General features: G+C 67.6%; 1 protein-coding gene across 2 annotated transcripts in view; it reads right to left on the bottom strand.

Moving 5' to 3' along the window:
- Positions 1-8: 8 nt before the first annotated feature.
- CASKIN1 (CASK interacting protein 1) overlaps positions 9-20,020 on the bottom strand; it is a 32,023-nt gene continuing 12,011 nt past the window's right edge. The window contains exons 2-21 of one of the 2 annotated variants that reach the window (XM_084537245.1): positions 17,299-17,350; positions 15,223-15,320; positions 14,847-14,992; positions 14,628-14,723; positions 14,243-14,373; positions 14,052-14,160; positions 13,716-13,824; positions 13,471-13,565; positions 13,265-13,382; positions 11,640-11,855; positions 9,469-9,576; positions 9,220-9,338; positions 8,077-8,164; positions 6,302-6,399; positions 5,923-6,033; positions 5,732-5,833; positions 5,343-5,481; positions 3,162-5,267; positions 2,640-3,033; positions 9-2,217 (exon numbers count right to left, since the gene is read on the bottom strand). In XM_084537245.1, the coding sequence (XP_084393371.1) occupies positions 2,121-2,217; positions 2,640-3,033; positions 3,162-5,267; positions 5,343-5,481; positions 5,732-5,833; positions 5,923-6,033; positions 6,302-6,399; positions 8,077-8,164; positions 9,220-9,338; positions 9,469-9,576; positions 11,640-11,855; positions 13,265-13,382; positions 13,471-13,565; positions 13,716-13,824; positions 14,052-14,160; positions 14,243-14,373; positions 14,628-14,723; positions 14,847-14,992; positions 15,223-15,320; positions 17,299-17,350 (4,532 nt within the window). In that variant the 3' untranslated portion in view covers positions 9-2,120. The remainder of the gene's footprint in view (positions 2,218-2,639; positions 3,034-3,161; positions 5,268-5,342; positions 5,482-5,731; positions 5,834-5,922; positions 6,034-6,301; positions 6,400-8,076; positions 8,165-9,219; positions 9,339-9,468; positions 9,577-11,639; positions 11,856-13,264; positions 13,383-13,470; positions 13,566-13,715; positions 13,825-14,051; positions 14,161-14,242; positions 14,374-14,627; positions 14,724-14,846; positions 14,993-15,222; positions 15,321-17,298; positions 17,351-20,020) is intronic. The other variant, XM_084537246.1, reaches the window with a different exon arrangement.

Below are 20,020 nucleotides of genomic sequence, written 5' to 3'. Positions count from 1 at the left end.
AGCCCAGCAGGGTTTTATCTTTTTTATTATTTTTCTTTAAATATTTGTTGCCAGACTTCGTATAGGAGCAAACTTCTTCACAGCACCACGAGCCATCTACTATTCAGAATAGGAAGAATAAGACGAGTAGAGGTGAAATCTAAGCACAGAAGAGCAGGGAAAGCACCAAGATGCATAGCTTGACAGATGGGATACGATACAGTCCATAACTTAATCATAAAAAATATATATATGTATATATCCATCATGTAGAACTTTATGGATTTTTTTTTTTTAGATACATATTTTTTTTCTTTTCAACAGATATTTTCAGGCGGGTGATTTTTTTTTTGTTATTTTTGAAGTCTTTTTTGTGTTTTTTTTTAAAAGAAATTTCAAAGTTGTGCCAAACACATCTGGATCAGCGAACACAACAGGAGAGAGGGGAGACAGAGAAGGGAGAGAGGGAAGAGAAGAGGGGAGAGGGCGAGACCAGTCTGTAGGTCTCAGGAAAAGAAAGGTACATCAACACTTTTTGAAACCACAAGCAAAAAATGCATTCATCAGAACTCAAGCGACTGAACCAGACTCCAGCTCCTGTTTGTACATGGATATACAGCCGTGCGGCCCGCAACGCACACGAGCACACGCACACACCCGCGAACGCACGCACACGCACACGCGCACAGGAAACGAATGCCGAAAAAAAAAAAGAAAATCAAAACCTGAAGACACCCCAAAATAAATGAAACACCTTCAGTATAAGAATTAACAAAAACCTCCATAAAACAAGGCACATCCTTTGAGTTCTTAACTGTGTAAAAATAAAGACGTTACACCGACTTCAAACAGAAAAACCCGAACAGAACTGCTTGCACGTACCTTCCACCCAGATAAAAGGTAAATATTGTGCTACTCGTAGAATGAGTTTGCCACAAGACACACAGCTTAGTATAATCTAATAGTTTTTCTCAAGCTAAAATCCAGTTTTCTCTTGATTTTTTTTTTAAACTGCTTTATATATAATTGCTAATATTTTTAAATCTTTTAAATATATATTTGTTAAAGTTTATTCTTTTTTATTATTTTGGGGGCGGGGGAAATCCATTTTATACCTCTCGTTTGTTTTCCCCTCCAATAAATTAATACTTCTGTATAGCTTATTACGTCCTCTCCCCTGGCGGCGAGGGGGCCGGGCAGGGGCACGGCCCGCTGCCCCCCACCCGCCCCGACGCAGGGTGCTCGCTCACCAGTTTGCAACTGGTGCCAACAGAAATCCCCTCCCCACGCCCGAAAGGGAAGACCCCAGGCGAGGAAGCACGGCAGCGCCTGCAGCACCCCTCTGCGGAGCTCGGGGCCCTGGCGCGGGGGTCCCGGTGCTGCGGGGGGCACGGGGAGCGGGGCAGCCCCGCAGCCTGGTCCGGCACCATGGCCCCGCGCCCTGCCCGCCCCGCCACTCGCAAACGACGACGGAAAAACAGGAAACTAAAAAAGAAAAGTTAAAAAAAAAAAAAGAGAGAGAGAAAGAGGAAAAAAAAAAAAAAAAGAGAGAGAAAAGAAACCCAAGTTGCCCATCCGGACTCCCCACCAGAACAAATCGGCACGGCCACCGCGCCAGCCCCCCGGCACGGACGGACAGACGGACGGACGGACAAAGGCCGTCTGCTGAAGGGAGCGGAGGAAGCAGCGTGGCCAACGCGCCGGGGTTGTGCTACATTCGGGGCCGGGGCCGGCAGGGCACGGGCACAAAGGCAGCGGCCGCGGGGCCGGGGGGCTGTGGCCACCGGACAGGTAGGTAGAGGAGAACCCCCGGTGCCCCCACAGCCGGCGAGAAGGGGGCGTTTGGGGCTGGGTCGTGTTGCTTTGTTTCTTCTGTTGTGGTTTGTTGGTTGTTGTTTTTTTTTTTTTGCTTCTGCAAAAGGGAGTCCTGCCAGAGCCGTCGCGGGGCGGCGAGCGGGCGCCGAGTCCGTGAGCACAATCCTGAGGTATCTTCTTCTTTGTGCAAACCCCGAGGGATGGGATGTCCGGGAGGGGACGGCTGTACAAAGGGGACGGGGAGGGGGCGGCGGGGCCGGGAGGTCGTGGATCGTTGTGCCCTTGTGCCCACGTAAGCCCTGAGGTTCGCGGGGCCGTCGCGCCCCTCACTCCAGCATGGCATCCAGCTGGTCCGCCAGGTCGTCGAACATGCTGCCGATGTCGTCCAGGATGCTCCCGGTGCTCTTCGACTCCACAGCAGAGCTGAAGACGGGTGGAGATGGGTCAGTGCCATGCACAGGGACAGCAGCACTCACACTGCCCCATGCCATGGCCCTGCTGTCCCTGGAACACCCCCACACGCTGCCTCTGCCCCACGGTGCTCAGCAGTGTCCCCAGTGCCACCTCTCCAACACAGACCCGGCTGTCACCGCATGCTGGGGCCCCCCCAGCCCGTGGTGCTCCCCTCCAGGAGCACGGTGGCACCTCTCCGGTGCCATGCCCACATCCCCTGCCCATGCCACACCAGCATGCTGTCCCCAGTGTCACCTCTCCAGCACCCCGTGCTCCTGCACAGCCAGTGCCCCGAGGTGCTCTGGCACGGTGTCTCCCTTGCTTTGCGCTCTGGCACAGCCCTGCTGCCGTGCTTGCTCAGAACACTCCCCGTCCCCATGCAGCCCCCTTACTCTGCCGCCTGGCTGTCCTCCTGCTTGATCTTCTCCTCCACGGCCTGCAGCGCGGCAGCCAGGGACGCGCTGGTCTCCTCCAGCTTCTGCTGCACCAGCTCGGGGCTGGCGCTGTCGACGGAGGGGCCGGCGATGGCAGAGCGCGGCGGCTTCACCGGCACCTGCTGGGGCTGCGCGCCGGGCGAGAGGGGCTTGGCGGGGCTGGAGCAGAGCGAGGGCGGCGTGCTCGAGGGCTTGGCGGTGGCGCCCAGCTGCCTGGCGGGGGACGGCGCCGGCGTGGAGCCCGCGCTCACCGACTGGATGGCGGCGTGGGGCTTGGGGGGCTTGGGTGCCGTGGGGGGCGGCGTGGGCTTGGGGGACACCGGGGGCGGCGTGCCGTGGACGCGCTTCACCTCTGCGGAGAGAAGGGAGAGGGAGTGGGCAGGATGGTTGTGGTGCTGGAACAGCACCCCACAGGGCACCGAGCTGTTCCACCCAGGGGCACCCCGCACCCTCCCTTGCCGTGGATGTGCAGGCACCTACCTGGGCTGCCGGGGCTCGGGATGGGCACCTTTTTGGGGATGGGCACCGGTGGCCCGGGGACCTTCTGCGCCGGCTGCGTTAGCACGGGTTTGGGGGACACCGGCGGCTTGAAGGGCTTCTTGGGCTCGGCGGGCGGCGGGGGGTAGTCGGGGCCGTCGGGGCGGGCGGCGGGCGGCGGGGTTGGGGGCGGCTCGGCCCCGCTCAGCTCGGAGGCTGGGCGCCGCTTGACGGTGCCGGTGCCGTTCTGGTAGACGGCGAGCGGGGCCGGCTCCAGCACCGGCTCCTTGTCCTTGGCCTTGGGCCGGCGCTTGACGGTGTCGGATTCGGTGAGGATGAAGCGGACGCTGTCCTGCTGGCTCTGCCGGGCCCGGATCCGCCGCTTCAGCGTGGCGCTGGCCTCCACCTTGGCCAGGTCCCCGTGGCGGTGGGCCGGGGACAGCCCCTCGCCCGCCTCCACGCGGGCCGGCCCCAGGGGTCGCGGCCGCTGCTTGATGGTGAGGTTGCCGTCCTCAGCGAAGGGGATGGTGTCCGGGGAGCCGCCACGCTCGGCCCGCAGCCGCTCGCCGGGGCTCTCGGCGCCCGTCTCTGACCGCACGCTGTCGGCACGCTCACGCCGGGCGGCCGCCACCAGCCCGGTGACGGGGCCGCTGATGGTCCGGCGCCGGTTCACCACCTCCCCGTCCAGCCCGATGGCCTCCTTGTGCTTGACAGTGGCCAGGACAGTGGCCACGCGGGCGCGCTCGGGGCTGCCCGGGGGGGCTCCCGGCTGCAGGTAGTAGCCCTCGGGTGCCTTGGCCGGCCCTGGCACGCCGGCTCCAGGCGGCTTCTGCAGGGCCAGCGCCCGGGCCCCGCCGCCGATGGAGGACATCTCCAGCATGGCCGCGATGCTCCGCACGCTGCCGGCGCTGCCCGTGTCCACGCTGCCGCCCAGGTCGCTGGCTCGCCGCTGCTCCTGGCGGCTCTCCCCCTCGGCGGCGGGGGGGCCAGCGGCCGCCTCACCCTCACCCTCCTTGGGGAAGTCCTCGGCCATGCCGGCGCTGGAGATGGCGGAGCTGGAGCGCTTGGGCGGGGGCGGCGGGGGCCCCTTCTTCTTGGGGCGGACGGCGAAGGACTGGCTGCGGTTGACGTTCTTGTCGCCGCCGGCGGGGGCCCGCACCGAGTGGCTGCGCCCCACGCGCCGCTGGACGGTGGCGTAGGGCCCCGCGTCGGGCACCAGCAGCTCGTCCCGCTCCTGCTCGCTGTCGGAGGCGGCGTAGCGGTTCAGGCTGTGCGCTCGCTTTTTCGGCCGCCCCGGCTCCTCCTCGCCCTCGCCCGCCGGCGGCAGGCACAGCACCGGCACCGAGACGGGCAGGACGGGCACCCCCGGGGGGGCCCCCTCGCCCTCGGCGGGCTGTGGCAGGACGTAGGCGAAACCGCGGTGCGTGGGCGACTGGGGCAGGGAGCGGGGCGACGCGGGGCGCTCGCCCGGCGGCAGCAGCTGCGGGGTGGGCTTCACCTTGGCGGTGGCGTGGGGCACCGCTGGGCCCTGCGGGGAGGGGGGCCGTGGCTTGCCGGGGGTCTGCGGTGGCGTCAGATGCCCGGCAGCGGGTGGGAAGGGCTGCCGGGGCTTGCCGGGCACTGGTGGCACGCTGGCACGCTTGACGGAGTGGCCGTGCCGTTGCGGTCGTGCCTCTTTGGGCGGCGCAGGGGGGCCCTCGGCAGCCCCCTCTGCCAGGTACTCCTGGCTCTTGGAGATGGCGGCAGCAGCGGGGGCCCGGGGGCCGTCCCCCAGCAGCTCCTGCGAGCTGCTCATCACCCTGGTGCGGCCGCCCAGCGCCGGGGGCGAGCGGTAGCCGGGGGCCGAGGGGTTCGCGGGCTTCTCGGGGGGTTCCTCGGGGCCCTCGCCCGTTATGGCCACCTGCAGCTCGCTGCTGAGCTCGCTGTCCTGGAAGGTGGTCATCTTGGGCGACTGGCACTCGGGCGGCTCAGGTGGGGGGGACTCGATGGCCAGCACCTCCGGGCACGCTGCTGCCTTCCTCTTCAGCGTGCCTGGCTCGTACTTGCCCAGCTCGGCCCGCTGCAGTTCCGCCAGCTTCTTTACCGCCAGCATCAGCTTCTTCTGGTGGCCTGGGGGCGGCACACGGCGTCAGTGCCGCGGCGAGGGGGCCGGGGCTGCCGCGGTGCCGTGGCACAGGACCTTACCCAGCTTGGTGATGCCGATCTCCTGCAGGTCCTCCCAGGTGATGTCGGTGATGAAGTCGATGTTCTCATAGCCGTTCTCCACCAGCAGCTTGTAGTACTGGGACAGGCCGATCATGGAGAGCCACAGGGCCAGGTTGGCCTAGGGGGTGCGGGACACGGCTCAGCGCCAGCTTGCACCGAGGTCCGGCCCCCGGCACGCACGGTGCCCCTGCCACGTGAGTGTCCCCAAGCCTTTGGGGGACATCTCTGTGCTCTGCAAGCCCCCCAGCTGGTGGGGCAGTGTCAGGGCACGTGTGGTGTCACACCCAGCGGGATGGGGCAGAGGGGCCGTGCCGCAGGGGTCCCAGCACCACTCTGGATCAGCGCACCCAGCCCCGCGCCGCCCTTACCGGCTTGTACTCCGGCAGCCACTCGGGGATGTTGAGGTTGTTGATCTCGGAGGCGATTTTCTTCCTGTGTCCCGGCTTGGTGACACCGATGGCCGTGAGGTCCTGGGGCAGAAAGGGGTCAGCATCGCCCCGCACTGGCCACGTCCCCCTCCCGGTGCCGGTGGCCAGTCCCGGTGCCCCCACGGCCTCACCTCCGGTGTCATCCGGCTGATGGTGGTGATGTCGTAGCCGGCGTTGATGAAGTTGGGTGCGTAGAGCTGCAGCTGGAACTTGCACAACCACTGGTACACGGCCTCTGAGCTCTGGAGCGAGAGGGGCAGCACGGCTCGGGGCTGCCCTGGGGACAGGGACCCACCGCCCCTGTCCTTGGCACGGCCCCTGTGCGCCCCGTGAGCTGTGCCCACATCCAGCTGCGGGCTGGTGGAGGCTCAGATCTGGCACTGCAGAGGGGCCCCAGGCTGTGCCAGCCTCAGTGGCTGTGGCACGGCTCTGCCAAGGTGCCCACAGCCGCGGGTGCAGGGGTGGCCCTGCTGGTGTCCCTTGTCACCACCCCCAGTGCTCCCTGCTCACCTTCCCCTCCGAAGGTGGCTCCATCTTCTTCAGCTGCTGCTCGGCGGCCGGCTGGGGGGCATAGGGGGAGCTGGCCACGCTCTGCGACCGTGAGGAGCCTGCCGGGGAGGTGGTGGTCAGAGGGGACCAGGGCCGTGCAGCCTCGTGGGGCTGGGGTCCCGGCCAGGCCCTCCCCACCACTGCCCTGCGCTGCAGCCCCCGGGCGCTGGCTGGGCAGGATGGGGAGCAAAGCCCCTGCCAGGAGCAGGGTGGCACAGCCACGTCCCTGGGGCAATGGGGCCGGGGCAGAGGAGAGCCACCTCCAAACCCACAGAGCCCTGAGCCCGGCAGCACACCCCGGGGTGCCCTTACCCAAGCTCTGCTCCCCAGGATGGCCACAACCCCGCAGTGCTGATGCCCAGCAGGGCTGGCAGCCGGGCTGTCCCCAGCCTTACAGCGGTGGCTGCATTGGCACAGGGTTCTCCCGGACCCTCCCTGGCCCCGTGCAGCTCCTGGTGCCAGGGCAAAGCTGGGGCAGTGAGGGGATGGTGCTCACCTACGTGGCCCAGAGCCAGAAGAGCCCCAGCCAACCTCGGGCTGGGGAGCTGCAATGCCCTCTGAGCACAGCCAGGAGCAGAGGGACCCAGCAGGGGCCGGATCCCCCTCTAGAGCTGGTCTTGGCTGCCCACATCCCCCAGGGGCAGCCTGAGGGGTCCTGCTGCCCAAAGCCATCCGTGCCTGCTCCTCTGGCCCTGCCACCAGCCCAGGACTGGGCTCAGCCTCACTGCAGCGAGGAGCCCCCACGGGGGACAGCAGGCTGCCACGGGCTGCCTTGCCCCCAGCGCCCCAGCAGAGACCCCCAGGCATCCCCACTGCTCCCATCCCATGGACAGCGGCCGTCACCAGCCCTGCGGGTGGCAAGGGCTGCCCAGAAATCTCCGCCTCATCTCTCGAATCTGGATCAACAACAGCCTCCCCTTCCCCCTGCTGGCAAGCGCGTCCTCCTCGCCTGCATCCCCGCACTGTGTGTGAGCAGCCTCCTTGCTTGTGGCTCTGTGTGTGTGTGTGTGTGCACAGCCCTCTGGCACCTGCATCCCAGCTGCGTGTGCATCCTCCTTGCGTGTTTCTGTGTGTGTGTGTGTGTGTCTGTGCCCCCCCCAATGTGTGCGCATCCCCCTTGTGCGCGCATCCCCTGGTGGCGCCCGCACCTCCCGTGCGTGGGCAGCCGCCTCCCACGTGCCTCCCCCTGCCATGTGCCTCCCCCTCGCGTCTGCGCCCCCCTCGCGTGGGCACCTTCCCCACGTGCACATCCCCTTGGCATCTGCACCCCCCCTGCTGCGCGCAGCCCCCCGCGATGCCGGCACCCCCTCCCCGGCGATGCGCGTCCCCCCTGCGTGCATCTCCGCAGCCCGGGCACCCCCTGCCCATCGGCCCCCGCCTGCGCAGCTCCCACCTTTGCCCCCCACGTGCCTCCCCCGCGGCGTGGGCAGCCCCCGGCCGAGCCCCCCGGGCGGCGAGGAGGCGGCGGGGGGGCCCGGTGTTGGAAGGGGCCGGGGAGCTCTCTCGCCCCCGCTGCCCGCCCGCGCCGCCCCCCCCGCGGTGCCCCCACTAACCGAGGCAGGAGAAGGCCTGGCAGCAGCCGAAAGGCGAGAGAGTCATTTTTTACCCACACGTTTTCTTCTTGCGCCGGGCGCCGTGGCAATAAAAAAAAAGACAAATCACTCAATCCACGGCAAGCCCGCGGCGGGGCCAGGGCTCCTCCTGCTCCCAGCAGCCGGGCGGCCGGCGGCACGCACCTGCGGGGATGTCCTGCGCCTTGGCCGGCCCATCGCCCACGGCAGCATCTTGCGCAGAAGCCTTCTGGGAAAGGACCGTTGCCAGCAGCTGAAAAACACCCCGGGAAGGGGGGGAGAGCAGGCAGGAGTGAGGCGAGCGGGTGCCCGGGGTGGGGAGGGGGGGGCGGCGGGCTCGGGGGGTGCGCGCGGCGGGCGCTGCGGGTGCTGCAGGGAGGGGCGCAGCGGGTTTGGGCTGCGGCGGGGAGAGCGGGAGCAGCGCTCGCAGCACAGATGGTGCCTCGCGGGCGGCGGGAGCCTGCAGCACCGCGGCACCCCGAATCCAGCCTGACGCACGCCCGGAGCAGGCTGCCAGCGTGGCCCCCCCCCCCCATCTGCACGGCGGTGCCGCGGTGGCCGTCGGCACGGGGCCTGGCGCGGGGGCATGGGGACACGCAGAGCTCAACGCACGGCTGGCTCTGGCATCATGTGGGCACTGCTGTGGGGAGGTGGGCTTGTGGGGCTCATCGGGATGGGACGTCGTGGGCAGGGGCTGCGGTGGGCAGTGCACAGAGGGCAGGGAGCTATGGCACAGCATGCAGTGCGTAGTGAGCAGGGTGTGATGTGCAGTGTGTAATGCACGGTGTGCAGTGTGTAATATGCACTGTGCAATGTGCACTGTGTAATGTGCAGCGTGTGCCATGCAAAGTGCAGTGTGTGATGTGCAGTGCGTGCTGTGCAGTGGGCAGCAGTGCCCGGCGCAGGAGCGTGCAGCAGGCAGATGGCAGCGCGCAGCGCGTGGCTGCAGCGGGCGGGCGGCAGTGCGCAGCGAGCAGTGCAGTGCGCAGCGCAGACGCAGCCTCGGAGAGGCAGCAGAGACGCACGCCTCCAGCCTGGGCCACACGCTGCTCAGGTGCCAGGGGCTGAGCTCAGCCAGCAGCCGGGGCCGGCAGGGAGGGGACACGCCGCTGACCATGGGCAGTGGCAGCCACGCTGGGTGCCAGCAGCACCTTGCAGCACCGGGCTGAGCATTGATCTGAGCAGGGACCCGGGGGCACTGCTCAGGATGGGGTCACGGCTGCCCAAGGAGCCAAGTCCTGCCCCCGAGCAGGTGCCGATGCCGGAGCCGGGTGCCACCTGGAGCCCCCACCCCGCGCCCAGCCTTACCTTGACGCCCTCGGAGCCGGCGTGCAGGGCGTGCGCCCCGCTGCCCGCGCTCTGCCCGCTCCCCGAGCTGCGAGCCGAGGCCACACTGCCCGTGCTGCCCAGGCTGCTGCGGTCGCCACCTGCGCGAGGAGAGGAGAAGGCATCAGGGCCCCGAGCCCACAGCCGGGCAGGGGGACACCGCGGTGTCACGCTGCGTCCTGGTGCGGGCTGCCCTGGGGACAGGGAGCTGGCAGCATGTACCCACCGTACCTGTGAAGGGTTTCCGCAGCACCCAGATCTCCTCGGTGGGAGCCGGCGCGGCCGATCCGCCCTGCGACGGGGAGAGGTGGGACGGGCTCATGTCGGCCCCCCGGGACCCTTGGTGGCAGAGCAGAGAGAGCGGCCGTCAGGCGTGCGTGGCCCCGGCGCGCTGGGGCTCGCATCAGGGTGGCATGGGGAGAGGCGAGCCCCGGCCCCAGGTCCGTCAGCACCAAATGCAGGGAAAAAAAGAACAGTCAAAGGTTTCCAGGAGATGCCTTGGGGGGGGGGGGGACGACAGCGCTGTCCTTGGTTCCCAACCTCCCCGAGCAGCCAGCACAGGGTAACAGGGAGGACAAGTGGCTGTCTCCTGGACCCTGTCCTGCAGGGCACCCCATCCCTGCCACCAAGCAGGGACAGAGCCCTGCAGGGTGTCCCAGTGGTGCAGCTCAGCCTGGGCAGGGGACAGAGCCGTGCTGTCCCCATGCAGAGCAAGATGGGGACATGAGCCATTGAGGGGGACAGGACCGGGCACCCCGCTGTCCCCCGCCGAGGTGGCTCTGTTGCTATCCCACTGTGGCCACCTGCACCCATCGGGTGGAGGACGCTGTGTGGAGCCAGGCACCAGGGTGCTGTGCACCCCAAGCTCCCCAGGGTGCCCCAGGGCAGCCAGTGACAAGGGTGACACAGCTGCAGGCGAGGGGACCCGGCCCCCACGCAGGTGCAGCTTCAGGACCACCCCAGAAGCGCCCCTCCACCAGCACTGCGCTCCTCCCCGCTGCCCCAGCCCTGCCAGGCCCCGCTCACACCGGGGACAGCCGGGGGGTCCCAGTGCTGGATGGGACCCGGGCTGACCCCCTGGGGTGACACCGGGGTGCAGAACAGCATCAGATGGTGGTGGAGAACGGCCCCACACTGCCCGAGGGCCCTGCCAAAGCCCCCGGTGCCGGGCGCTGCGCCTTCCTCCCTGCTGCTGCTGCAGCCACGCTCGGCCATTAAACCTCTGGCCCAGCGCACGGCCGGGCTGGAGCGCAGGGCAGATGGTGCAAGGTGATAAATTCCCTGCAGGAGCGTGAGCAGGAAGCCAACAGGCACGCTGCTGTCAGGCTGGGACGTGCCCACGCTGCGTGCTGCAGCCAGCGAGGAGCCCGCTGTGCCGGGGGGCACGGGGCTCAGCACCACCCGACCCAGAGAGAAAACCTCGGGAGGGAGCAGCGCTGCGCCCTTGTCCCCATCGCTCCGGGAAGCCACGAGCGTGGCCAGCCCAGTGTTCCTCCAACACAACGCGTGCTGCCACGGCTCGTGTGAGCACCCCAACCCCAAAGAGCCAACCCCAAACTGCCACGGCAGCACACCCAGGCTGCACCCACCCCGGGGAGCCCTGGGCACGTGTCCGCCCTCCTGGCTGTCCCAGCACGGGCACCTCCAGTGCCATCACCCGACCAACAGCGCCTGTCACCTGCCTGTGCCACGGGGACAGCGCCCAGGCTGCAGCCGGGCACTGCCTGCACGGAGCCCGTCCCGAGAGCATCCCCTGGGAAATGCTCCTGCTGCTGAGCCCTTCCCCGCTCCGAGCGCACAGCCCTGGCCCCGTGAGCTCAGACACCCTCCAGGAGCTGGGCTGCCCAGGGCAGGGGCTCAGCTCCCAGCCAGCCCCATGAGCACGGCCCCGCACCCCCGGCACCCCCTGGCAGGATGTTTTGGGGCTCCCTACGGATGCTGCAGGCTGTGGGCACAGCGCACGCGGCCGGGGGGCTCAGCACTGCCCCCAGAGCTGCCTGTGCAGCCAGGGGATGCCCGGGGGGAGCAGGATGTGCCCACGGAGGGGCTTGGGCACAGCGGGGGCCACGGCTGCACCAAGAGGGGAGGGCGGCGGAGGGGCTGGGTCTGCATGCACGCGGGCACACACCCGCACACACCCACACACACGTCCACACGCATGCACACACACACACGCATGCACACGCCTGCATGCACACGCACGTGCACACGCACTGGCACACGGGCTGCATGCACGCGCACGCACGTGCACGCGCCCGCAGACACGCCCGCAGCCGGGTGCAAGCACACGGCAGGCAGCGAGGCACGGGGGGAGAGGAGCCGAGCGGAGAGAAAAGAACAGAAAACACACTTCAAAAGGAAAAGAACGAAATCCATCGAGAATGAAGCGAGCGGTGAACTACCTGGTCCGTAACGCGGCTCGTCGGCACTGCTAGGGGAGAGCCTGTGATAGCCAAAGGAACTGAAAAGAGTCTGATGGGAATGTGGTGGTGGAGGTGGAGGTGGAGGCAGGGAATGGAACGGATGGGACGAGGCGTCACCGTTTAGCACAGCAGCCCCGTAAGCCGGGAGCGGGATCTTTTGGTACTGTTGGGGGATTGTTACAGTCTCCCATGAACCTGATAATAAAACATAACAAGAGACAAAATGAAAAGAATAAAAATAACAGAGACACGTTCGGCGCCACCAAAAAAAAAAAAAAAAAAAAAAAGGAAAAGAAAAAAAATAAAAATAAAGAAAAAAAAAAAAAGAAAATGAAAACAAAAAAGCAGCAAACCAAAGAAGCAACCAAAGAGACGTGGAGAAGCCAGAACCGAGACCCAACCAAGGAGGAGCTGAGCCAAGGAGCAGCAGCGGGAGCTCAGTGCGTGGCACAGCGCAGCGGCAGGTACGGCCTGGGGGCACATCCCACGGACCCACGGTTGTCCCGTGGCCGGGGACAGGCACGGGGCAGCCCTGCGCTCGAGGCAGCGGCATCGCCGGGTGCTCCTGGAGCCGGGGGGCTCCGGGTCCCGCTGCCTGCGGGGCCATCTCAGGGGGAGCAGGGCTGTGGGCACAGCTGGGCCTGGCTGGCCGAGCCCTGGAGCAGCCCATTCCTGAACCCCTGAGCTGCGTGGGGCTGCACTCGGCTGCTGGGATTGCTACAAGATCCAGGACCCTGGAAACACCACCGCAACAGAGCTGGCACAGGAGACACGGACCTCAGCCCCGCAGCACCGGCACGCAACCCGCTCCTGGGCAGGGGGCAGCTCTGCAGCCCCACAGCCCCACAGCCCCACAGCCCCACAGCCCCACAGCCGCTGCAGGTTCTCACGGCTCCACTCCCCACAGACCCCACTGAAACGCCGCCTGCACCCCACGGCACACTGGGGGCACACGGGGCTGGGAGCCACTCGATGTGGTGCCTTTGAACACATCAGGGCTGTGCCAGCCCCGCTGCAATGCTCCCAGCAGCAGGCACCACCAGGGCCAGCCCTGGGAACGCGCGTCCTGCGGGAATGGGGACAGGGACAGGGATGGGGACAGGGCAGGGGAGCAGGGTCCTCTCCCTGGGATGGTCCCTGGCTATGGAGAGGTCCCCACGGGGCAGCACCAGGTCCCTGGCACTGGTGCCCAGCCCCACGTGAGGCTGCTGGCGCTGTCCCTGCTTGGACACCGAGCACCAGCTCCTCCCAACAGCCGTGACCCCCCCGGCAATCCGCATGCACCAACGCTGCCCACCTGGCACCGACCCCCAGGCACTGACCCCACACACGACAGGGGCACCGAACCTACACGGCACCGTCCCCGCTCGATGGGGACGCACAAGAGGGGCACCAACCCGGCGCTCAACGTCCCTGCACGACGGGGACACCGACCTCACATGCACCACGGGGGCATCGCCCCAAACGGGCCACACCGGCTGCACCTCGCCCCCCTGAGACCCCAGGCAACGCCAGACCGAAATGGGGGTCCCCAGGGCTGGGCTGCGCCTGGGGACACGAGTTTGGGAGCAGCCCGGGGAAGGCAGAGGTGGGGGAGTATTTGCCTGTTCGCTTGCTTATGGCCTCGACGAGGCTGGAGGGGAAGTAGCCCACGCGGTCGTTGCCGGTCCGGTTGTCGTGGATGCAGCCCTTCCAGCGCCCGTCCGCGTGCTGCTCCAGCACCTGCGGGCAGCTCAGGGTCAGGGCAGGGGCTGGGGACCCCCGGGTACGGCCCCCCCCCCCCCCCCCCGGGTCCCACAGCCGCACTCACGGTGATGACGTCTCCGGCTTTCACGTTGAGGCTGGTCAGGTCGTAGTTGTTGCAGTAGTCCTTGACGGCGCGCACCTGCAGAGCGGCCGAGGCGTCTGCGGGGACAGAGGGCGGCGTCACCAGGTGCCCAGCCCCAGGGTGGGGGTCACCCAGTGCCCCCCCGAGGTCCCAGCCCCGGCGGCTGGGGGCTCTCTGCTGGGTGACGTCCCGAGCCCGGGTGCCCGCCCGGCAGCCCCTGCCCCTACCCCGCAGCATCTGCTTGATCTCCTTGCTGGCCTGGCTGGTGGTGAACTGGTTGACGATGTCCAGAGCCGTCTGGTTGTACGTGTTCCTGACGTGGGCATTGATCCCGCTCTGCAACGGCACCGAGAGGGCTCGGGATGAGGCTGCGCCCCCCTGCTCTGTGCCATCAGACGGGGGGGCCGTGCGCCCAGCCCCACGGGCACAGCTCGCTGCCTGCCCCCCAGGACCCTTTCCCTGGTCCCCATGGGGGTGCACACGCTGCTCCGCACCCCCCATCTGCAGGGCTGCTCCCCCCCTGTGTCCCCTCCCTGTGCTGGGGGTGCCGGGGGGTCCCTTACATCCAGCAGAAGCCGCACCACATCGGTCTTGCCGCACAGCGCCGCCTCGTGCAGGGCCGTGCCCGCCTTGGTTTGCCGGTTGATGTCGATGCCAGCTTGCAGCAGGAGCCTGCGGGCGCACGGAGGGGTCAGCGGGGTGGGGGGGCACGGGGACGGCGCTGTCCCTGCTCCCCACGGCCCCGGGCACCCACCGGATGATGTCGATGTGGCCGTTCTTGGCCGCGAGGTGCAAGGGGCTGGTGCCGTTGGGGTCGGTGGTGTCCCCCGGCTTGGGCTCCAGCAGCGCCGCGCACATGTTGCTGTTCAGGAGCAGTTGGACCACCTGGATCAGCAAACACAGACGGAGCAGGGCTGCAAAGACGGCTCAGCCGCCTGCCGGGGCTGCAGGGCCCCACGCACAGACGCCCTCCCTGCGCCCGGCCACCCCATGGCACGTGGGAGCAGGAGGTGTCCCCCTGCTGCCCGCCCTGCGGCCGCCCTGCGCCCACCCCCGGGTGCCCCCTTACCCCAAGGGCCTCGCCGAGGCCCCCCCACTCCCCGAGCTGCCTTTAGGGGCCCAGCACTGCGGGGACTTACCCCGACCCGGCCAAACTCGCACGCCAAGTCCAGCGGCGTCTTCCCCGAGTTGTCCATGATGCAGGGGTTGGACTGGTGCTGCAGCAGCATCTCGGACTGCAGGGGAGGGACCCGAGCACGGTGAGGGGCACGAGCAGGGGCAGGGGGAGCGGCACAGCCCCACCGCCCCCCCCCATGCACCCCAGTGCCACCCCCTGCCCCACCGCGGCCCCGCTGTACCACGTCGTAGTGCCCGTGCTGTGCCGCCAGGTGCAGGGGGATCTGTCCCTCGTCTGACGGGATGTTCACGGAGGACCCTGCCTTCAGCACCATCTTCATGGGCTCCTTCTTGCCTTGCCAAGCTGCGTAGTGCAGGGGCCGCATGCCTGCGGGCGGGACGAGCAGGGGGTGAGCACATAACCCACATGGACACGGCCTGCCAAGGGGCGCAGGGCCGGGGGCACCGGGCAGGACCCCACAGGGGATGCAGCCCCCACGTCCCAAAAGGGGCCCCCGTCACCTCCCACCCCGGTGTGCCGGCAGCCAGGCACAGGGCACCCGGCGCTGGCTCTGCCCTGCGCACCAGCCTGGGGGTGACGTGGCCCCGGGCACTCGCCTTTGTTGTCCTTGATGTCCACCGCAGCCTGCGCCTCCAGCAGCAGCGAGATGAGCTCGGTGTTCCCGTTGAGCGCCGCATGGTGCAGGGCAGAGAATCTGGGGGCAGATTCTGGCATCAGGGGGCTGCGGCCACTGCTCCAGCAGGGCTGCCCCCTCCAGCCTGCACCCACTGTGGCACCCCAGGGCGCCCACGCTGTCCCCAGCCATGCATGCATGACATGGTGCTGTGCTGTCTGCGCTCAGAGAGCCTCAGCTGAGCCACTTCATTTAGCTTTGTTCAGCATTATTTAGCTTTATTTAGCTTCTCCTGGGGTGCTGCAGCCCCAGGACAGGCTCGTGGCCTGGTGTGGTGGGACACGGCTGTGGATGTTGGGTGAAAACACGGAAATCTGCACCGCAGGAGCAGGGGCTGGTGGGGCTGGTTTGCGGGGTGCTGGAGCGAGACCCAAGCACCCGAGGCACTTCCCAGCGGCTGCTGCAAGCCCAAGGGGCTGCAGGCAAAGGGCCAGGCACCGCTGGGGAAGGGGCAGGCACCGGGGGGCTGGCGCCAGGGAGGTGCCCCCCCGCTGACCCACTTCCCCCAGCCTGGCCCAGGCGATGCGGCTGTGGGCACCGGTGCAGGGGGGGCAGGCTGCCAGATGGCCGCGGTGCCCCTACCCCGTACCAACCCCCCCGGGGGGCTGGGAAAGCCCCTCGCCCTGCTGTGCTGCACCCTGCTCTGCTTCCACACGGCGCCGCCGAGCCGGGAGGCTCCCGGCAGGAGCTGACCTACTTGCTTCTCGCGGCAGCGGCATCCTCCGCACGGCTGCGCTCGCGCCCACCGCCCTGCTGCTCCGGGCCCTGGTTGTGCACGGCACCCCCAGATCCTCCCCGGGGCTCCCCGGTGCCACCAGAGCATGGGAAGGGGCTGCGGGCCCCAGCAGGACCTCCTGGCCCCCAGGGACCCCCTACCCAAAGGTGGGCGGTGGGACTGGGATCCCGTCACACCCCCATCACCGAGACCCCATTGGAATGGGGACATGTCCCCACCCCGCAGCGTGCTCTGGGCACCGTGGCCCCGCTGCCCGCGGTTCCCCGCTCGCTCCCGCACCGGAGCGGCGATGAGAGCAGACAGCTCGCTCAGGAGGCCGATCCCCAGCGTCTGCCTGGAAATGTCAGCATTTTCCGCTCCAGCGCCCCGTTCAAATCGGCTCAAGATGGTGCAAATCACAGCACAACCCCCCCCCCTCCTGCCCCGGGCTGCCTCGGGGGCTTCTCCCGTGCACGGCCCCGTGCTGTGCAGGGCACCGCGTCCCCTGCGAGCGTGGGACACCCGCACGCCGCTCACCACTGTGGAGCAGCAAATGAAGGAGAGACGGGGAAACCGAGACAGCACCAGGGAGGAGGACACTGCCCACTGCAAGGCTGCTCCTGACACCCCGAGCCGGCTGGGAGCTGCAGGCAGGGTGCAGGCAGGGTGCAGGCAGCTCTCCACCGCTGCCCCAGCCCTGCCGTGATGCTCAGCCCCTGTGCAAGCGTGCGAGGGGGGACACTGGGGGACAGCCCCTGTGCTGCCCACACAGCCAGCACCACGCACCCTCCCCGGTGCTGGCCGGAGTGCCCCCGCGCTGCCACGGCCCCGCACGCACGCTCGCCCACGCCGACACGCCTGCATGCACACGCACGCTCAGCTGCGCATCCGCACGCTTGCCTGCACCCACCCGTGCACGCACACACGCACACGTGCGGGCTGGGGGGTGCAGGGTGGGCAGCAGGGGATGGCTGCTCCCACGTGCACTGCCTGGGGCGAGGGGCAGGAGCACCAGCTGCCCGTCAGCCCTCGCCTCCCCCGGTGCCCGCGGTGGCTCCGTGCAAGCACACGTGGGGGGCACAGGCAGCGGCACCTCCACTGCATCGCACCGGGGAGCCCGGCACACCCCTGGGGATGCTCCCTGCAGCTGCGCCCTGCAGTGCACAGCCCTGGGGCACCCACACCCTGCTCGCTGCACCCCAGGGCACGCACACCCCGTGGCATGCACACCCCAGGGCACGCACACCTCATTGCACACTCCCCAGGAGCAGGGCTCCCACTCACCCGTCAGTGTCCTGGAAGTTGACGTTGACTCTCTTCGCCGATCCGAGGAGCTCTGGGAGAGGGAGAGGGGAAAGGCTGTTAGAGAGGGGGCGGAGGGGCACGGGCTGGGCGCTGGGGAGCGCGGCACAGCTGCAGGAGGGCTTTACCCCCTGTCCCATGGTTTTGCTACCTGTAGCCCCAGGCTTAGGGGTGAAGGGGACTGATGCTGGCAGCCCTTGGGCTGGTGTGGGGTTCTCCTGGGTGTCCTTTCCCTCCTCCTTCACCCTGCAGGACCCCTGTGATGCCCCCAGCCCCGCACTGCCTGCGTCCCTGCCCCGTGCAGCCCAGCGCCCCGCTGCCCCGAGTCTGACTCCTGGTGAAGGCGTGAGGAAATTAAGCCCCTCGGAGCAATCCAATTAGCACAGCGAAGATGGATGGAGCCAGATTTACATAAGATTTACCCACAAACGCCACTCAGGCTTTTCAGTGAAAGTGCTTTTCCTTGCATCCCTGGTGCAGAGCCACGGGCTGGGGACCCACGCAGTGCCTGGGAGCAGGGGATGTGGGCACTGTCCGTGGGACATCCTGCACCCTCAACAGGCAGCCTGGCAGCAAGAGGAGCGAGGCCGAAGGCCAGGCAGAGCCGCAGCCCTTGTAACACCCCTGGGGGGACGTGCAGCCCTGGGAGGAGTGGGGACCCCAGGCCCTGTGGTGTCCCCACGTCACCCGGCTGCATCCTGCCTCGGAGACCATCCCCAGCCTGGCTACAGGCAGCAGGCAGCAGCAGCCCGTCCCTGTCCCCATCCCTGTCCCCCTGCCCACGGGATGTGGCTGCTGAAGGGCTGGCGGAGAGGAGGGGCAGGCCTGGAGGCATGCAGGGGGACAGGCACTCGATGGCAGGCAGGGCCCTGGAAGGGGCCGTTTCAGCTGGGGAAGGGGAGAGCAGAGCAGAGGAGCCGCTCCTTGCGCCCTGGGGCTGCCAGGACCTCGCTCCTGCTGTGAGCTCCACTTCTCCTTATCAGCATCTGAGCACGATATTCAATTACACGGCACAAAATGCTGCGTCAGCAAACCGGGGCGCAGCGGGACGCCCGCCAGGTGCAGGCAGCGAGCAGCTCCTGCTGTCCCACCGTGGGCATCTGCACGTGCCAGCGGCCTGGAGCGGGGTCCCCAGCCCTGCCGGGACACCCTGCTCCACGCACCAGGGGCTCTCAGCACCCCCCTGCCTGCTTCCAGGGCTGGGGGGCAGGAGCAGGGCTGGGGGTGGCTGCACCCGGGGCAGCGCGGTGCCCCCAGACCCTGCCCTGTGCCCTCACTGCAGCACAGGGCAGGTCTCACTGCAGCAGCAGGGACCGTGAGCGAGTAAAGTCGGTGCCTGAGCAGTCACAGCTCCTCCGAGCACGTAAAGCCCTGATTGAATTTTAAATCCCCGTCCATGCGGCACAGACGGGGCCAGGTGCATGCAGATGAGGTGCCAGGAGCTGGGGACCAGGCTCTGCAACCCCTGCTGACGTCCAGCGCTGTGCCTGGCGCTGACCCGTGAGGGCTCCAGGGCTCCATCCCAGCCTCCTGCCCCTCTGGGCTCCCCGGGGCAGGCAGGAGCCGGCCCTGCAAAGGGACACGTGCTGCGGGTGGTGCTGGGCTGTGGCAGAAGTTTCTCCTTGCCCATGCGGAGGCAGCGGGCTCGGCGTGCCCCGGAGGCAGCTCCCTGGTGCGCTCCATCAGCGGGCAGACAGCCCGACCAGCGGGACACGTGTTAGCGGCGCAGCCCGGCGCCGATGGGTGACAGATAAGGAGGACGGCTTTGGAATAGCAACAGATATCAGCGCCCATCCGTCAGGTTCCCAGCATCTCCTCCTGGCACGCAGGGAAATGGGGCGGCTGTGGGATGGGCAGGGGCACCGCGGGGTCCCCATGGCGTGGGGAGGGATGGGACAGCACTGAGTGAACCCCACACAGCCCCCGTGACAGGGAGACCCCTCGCCCTGGCAGCACACACCAGTTTAATGAAGGCTTCCAGCAAAGCCCCCACATCAGTGCAGCCGGACCCCGGGGTGGTACAGCCCCCGTGCCCCATCCCCGCTGCAGCACCCCGGGAAGGGCCGGGCGCTGCTGGCACCACAGCCCCGGCACCGGGGCCGAGCGGGTGCCCGGCAGCCCAGGGCTGCCGCCAGGCTCCCCAACAAAGGTGCCATTCAGGGCCGGTGGAGAGGTGCCCAGGGCCGTTTCCGCTGCCCGCTGCCGCCCCAATGAGCTGCTCCTGGGAGAGGGGCCGAGCCGCCCTCCGCCATGCAAATCGCCGGCGGACAAAGGCAGCGCGCTGGCGCGGGTGCAGGAGCGGCCCCGCGCCCAACACTGGCTCCAGTCTTCAGCCCTGGCCCTGAGACGGGCCCCACTCGCTGCCCCTGCAGGACGGACGGACGGACAGACGGACGGACAGGCGGCAGCAGGGCCGCGGTGCCTGCCCTCTCCCACGGGCTGCTCCCGGCGAGGGGCTTCCCCTGGGGATCGGCAGCACGGGCTGCTGCGCCCTGCTACGCTGATCCCCGCGCGCCCACCCTGCGATCCCAGCTGGGCTAATTTCCCAGGCAGCAGTTCCTAATTATCTGCTATTAAGGCCCAAAGTGCCTTCTTTAAACCCAAATCAGGGACACAGCTCCCCGAGGATGCAGCAGCTCATTCCTCCGGCAGCAGGCAGGGAGCAGCAGCACCGGGGGGCCGGCTGCTGTGTCACCTCTGTCCC

The sequence above is a fragment of the Aythya ferina genome (genome assembly GCF_964211825.1).
Source record: "Aythya ferina genome assembly, chromosome: 15".
In the NCBI taxonomy this organism is placed as follows: Eukaryota; Metazoa; Chordata; class Aves; order Anseriformes; family Anatidae; genus Aythya; species Aythya ferina.
This window is presented reverse-complemented; position numbering and strand designations above follow the sequence as displayed.